The sequence below is a fragment of the Rhodotorula graminis genome (genome assembly GCF_001329695.1).
Source record: "Rhodotorula graminis WP1 unplaced genomic scaffold RHOBAscaffold_6, whole genome shotgun sequence".
NCBI lineage: Eukaryota > Fungi > Basidiomycota > Microbotryomycetes > Sporidiobolales > Sporidiobolaceae > Rhodotorula > Rhodotorula graminis.
Window position 1 is genome coordinate 1,255,090 of NW_017264933.1, and position 2,596 is coordinate 1,257,685.

The 2,596-nt window shown below is 66.9% G+C and overlaps 2 protein-coding genes across 2 annotated transcripts; both read left to right on the forward strand.

The window, feature by feature from the left end:
• Positions 1 to 116: 116 nt before the first annotated feature.
• RHOBADRAFT_44036 (uncharacterized protein) lies at positions 117 to 1,306 on the forward strand (the record flags this gene model as incomplete). Its single annotated transcript, XM_018414339.1, has 3 exons — positions 117 to 612; positions 676 to 968; positions 1,040 to 1,306. Coding segments are annotated over 3 exons (1,056 nt in total), but the record flags the coding sequence as incomplete, so codon positions are not given.
• Positions 1,307 to 1,848: 542 nt separating this feature from the next.
• RHOBADRAFT_44037 (uncharacterized protein) lies at positions 1,849 to 2,159 on the forward strand (the record flags this gene model as incomplete). The annotated part of the gene is made up of 2 exons (XM_018414340.1): positions 1,849 to 2,012; positions 2,093 to 2,159. The coding sequence occupies 2 exons, from the start codon at positions 1,849 to 1,851 to the stop codon at positions 2,157 to 2,159; spliced, it is 231 nt and encodes a 76-aa protein (XP_018271579.1).
• Between the last annotated feature and the right edge of the window lie 437 nt (positions 2,160 to 2,596).

Here is a 2,596-nt window from a genome sequence, read left to right on the forward strand (position 1 = left end):
CGGCACCAACAATGGACAAGGGGCGCCTCGCTCTCCTCCTCCCGCGTTTCTCCTCGTCGGCCTTCCCCACACTCCCTCCCTCCCTGACACTCGTTCCTCTACGCCCCCTCGCGCAGCTCAAGCAGGTCTTCTCGCACGAGAAGCACGCCGACAACAGCGGCCACACGTCCACCACCGGCCCGCACAGCACCACCCAGACCCCGACCACCTCTGCCGCCGGCGACCGCACCACCACTGGCCACGAGTCGGCCGTCGAGAAGGTCGAGGACAAGATTGCCGCCCGCTCGACCCACGACTCGACCACCCCGACCCGCACCGACCCGCTCGAGCCGTCGTCGGCGTCGCGCACCGGCCCGACTGGCACCACCGGCACCACCTCGACCGGCTCGACGGGCGCCTCGGGCGCCATCCACAACGCCGAGTCGCGCATCCGCGAGCACGCCCAGCCGCCGGCGCACCACCACAACCAGCCGACCCGCGACGGCCTCCTCGACGAGGCGGGCGCCAAGCAGGCGACCCATGACCACCAGCACCTCGCCCCGATCACCCACGAGACCCGCCAGAAGCACGAGATCGAGGAGGTCGAGCGCCAGCGCGAGGTTGACCGTCACGGTGCGTCCTCGCCCTCCTCATCCTCGTTCGGCCTTCCCAAACTGACCTTGCCCTTTCCTCCAGTCCACCACGTCCAGCACCACGTTCAGCCGGTCCTCGACACCCAGCACCAGGCCGAGCAGCAGCGCGAGAACATTGTCCAGCCGACCGAGATCAAGGAGCGCCACGTCGCGACCGCCGAGGACAAGGCCCAGTTCGCCTCGCTCGCCACCGGCCACGACGAGGTCCGCGACCTCGGCAAGGAGAAGGTCATCGTCGACAAGGGCGAGAAGGTCCACGAGAACACGCACCACCACGTCCACCACGTCGTCCAGCCCGAGATCAACCGCGACGTCCACGAGCACCAGCGCATCCACGTGCGTCCCTCGCCCTCGGTCCTCCCTTCCCCTCCCTCGGCCTTTGTCCTGACCCTATCCCTCTCCCACAGACGACCGTCCCCATCCACCAGACTGTCGAGGAGGCGCCCATCGTCCACGAGTCGGTCGCGCACGAGCCGCTCCAGATGAAGGACTTTGTCGCCAACGGCGGCGACCTCAAGTCGACGCTCAAGCACGACGCCGAGCTCCTCAACCGCGGCGAGTGCGAGCGCACCGTCGACGGCCCGGGCGAGACCCTCACCCAGTCGCTCGGCCTCACCGGCGGCAACTCGTCGTCGTCGGCCACCACCGGCACCACCGGGCAGCGCGCCCTTTAAAGGAGCGGCTTTGTTCGTCTCTCTCCCGCTTGAAGCAGTACTCTGTTCCGTGTAAATAGATACAGCAGTCACTCCCATCTCGATTTCCTCGTCGAGAGCGAGAGCGAGAGCATCTTCGAGCGAGTTGGCGAAAGGTCCGCGTTTCGCCCGGCTTGACCTTGCGCAAGGCGGCGGCTCCCGCTCCACGTTCTTGGCTTCCGCCTCGCTCTCTCGAAGCGTTCGACCCCTTGCTGTCGCTCGAACGACTCAAGCGGCGCTGGCAGTTCTTCGGACGAGCGGTCGGATCAGTTGCGCGTGTTCCCGACCTCGAGATCCGTCCGACTTGGCGCACGTTGGCGAGCGCTCGCTCTGCGCGCTCTCTCGCGCTCGTGCGTGTCGACAGGTTGCGTGCTGCAGCAGGAGACAGAGCGCAAATGCGGACGAGGCTCGAGCCGATCCGGGGTCTCCGCTCCGGCTGCCGCGCCGAGCTCGAGAGGGAGCGCGACACCTCTCGCTCGCCGTCTCTCGCCCACCGCTCGAGCCCAGCTGCTCGCCTGCACGCCATGACGAGCGAGAAAGGCGCACCGCTCCAGGGCGCGCTCGCCGGCCACGAGCCCTTCTACGTGCCTTCGTCGACGAGCCGGCAGGGCGGAGCTGGCTCGCGCCACCGCTCGAGCAGCCCGGGCATCTTTGGCAGGATCGGGCTCGCGCAGCCTTCGCTCCACATGTGCGTCCCCTCTCTCTAGCCCCGTCCCATCCCCTGGCGAGCCGAGCTGACCTCGCCGTTCCTCCCTCCCCTATGGCGAGAATGGTGTCGTCGTCGGTCGAGGTCGATTCGCTCGAAGAGGAGAACAAGGTTGAACCCGATGACTAGCCCGACGAGCCCTACGAGCCCGCGCCGCTGTCGCCGCTCGTGCCCGTGGCGCCTGCCGCTGCGGACGACCACGACTTGGACGAAGGGCTGTTCGTCGCCTGGGTCATGACTCCGCCCGAGCCTGCACCGCCACTCGATCCTGCCGAGTTGCGGATCACGCGCCGAGTCAGTTTCACGTCGCGCCTCGTGACTTTGTAGGAAGATGAGAGAGAGTTCAGCGTACCTCGATTCAGCCGCCTTCGTCCTCCCTGAAGCTGAGGCTGTAGCGGTCCCGCCACCACTGCCTTTCAAGGTAGCATGTTGTCCGACCCACTCCACTACTCCGGTGCGTTCTCGCATGTGACCTGACCCACTTCGTCAACTCACATCGCCGTCCCTGGTGGCTGTCTTTCCGTTCGGGCGTCTCTGCGAGCTAAAGATTGTCAATTCCCAGATTG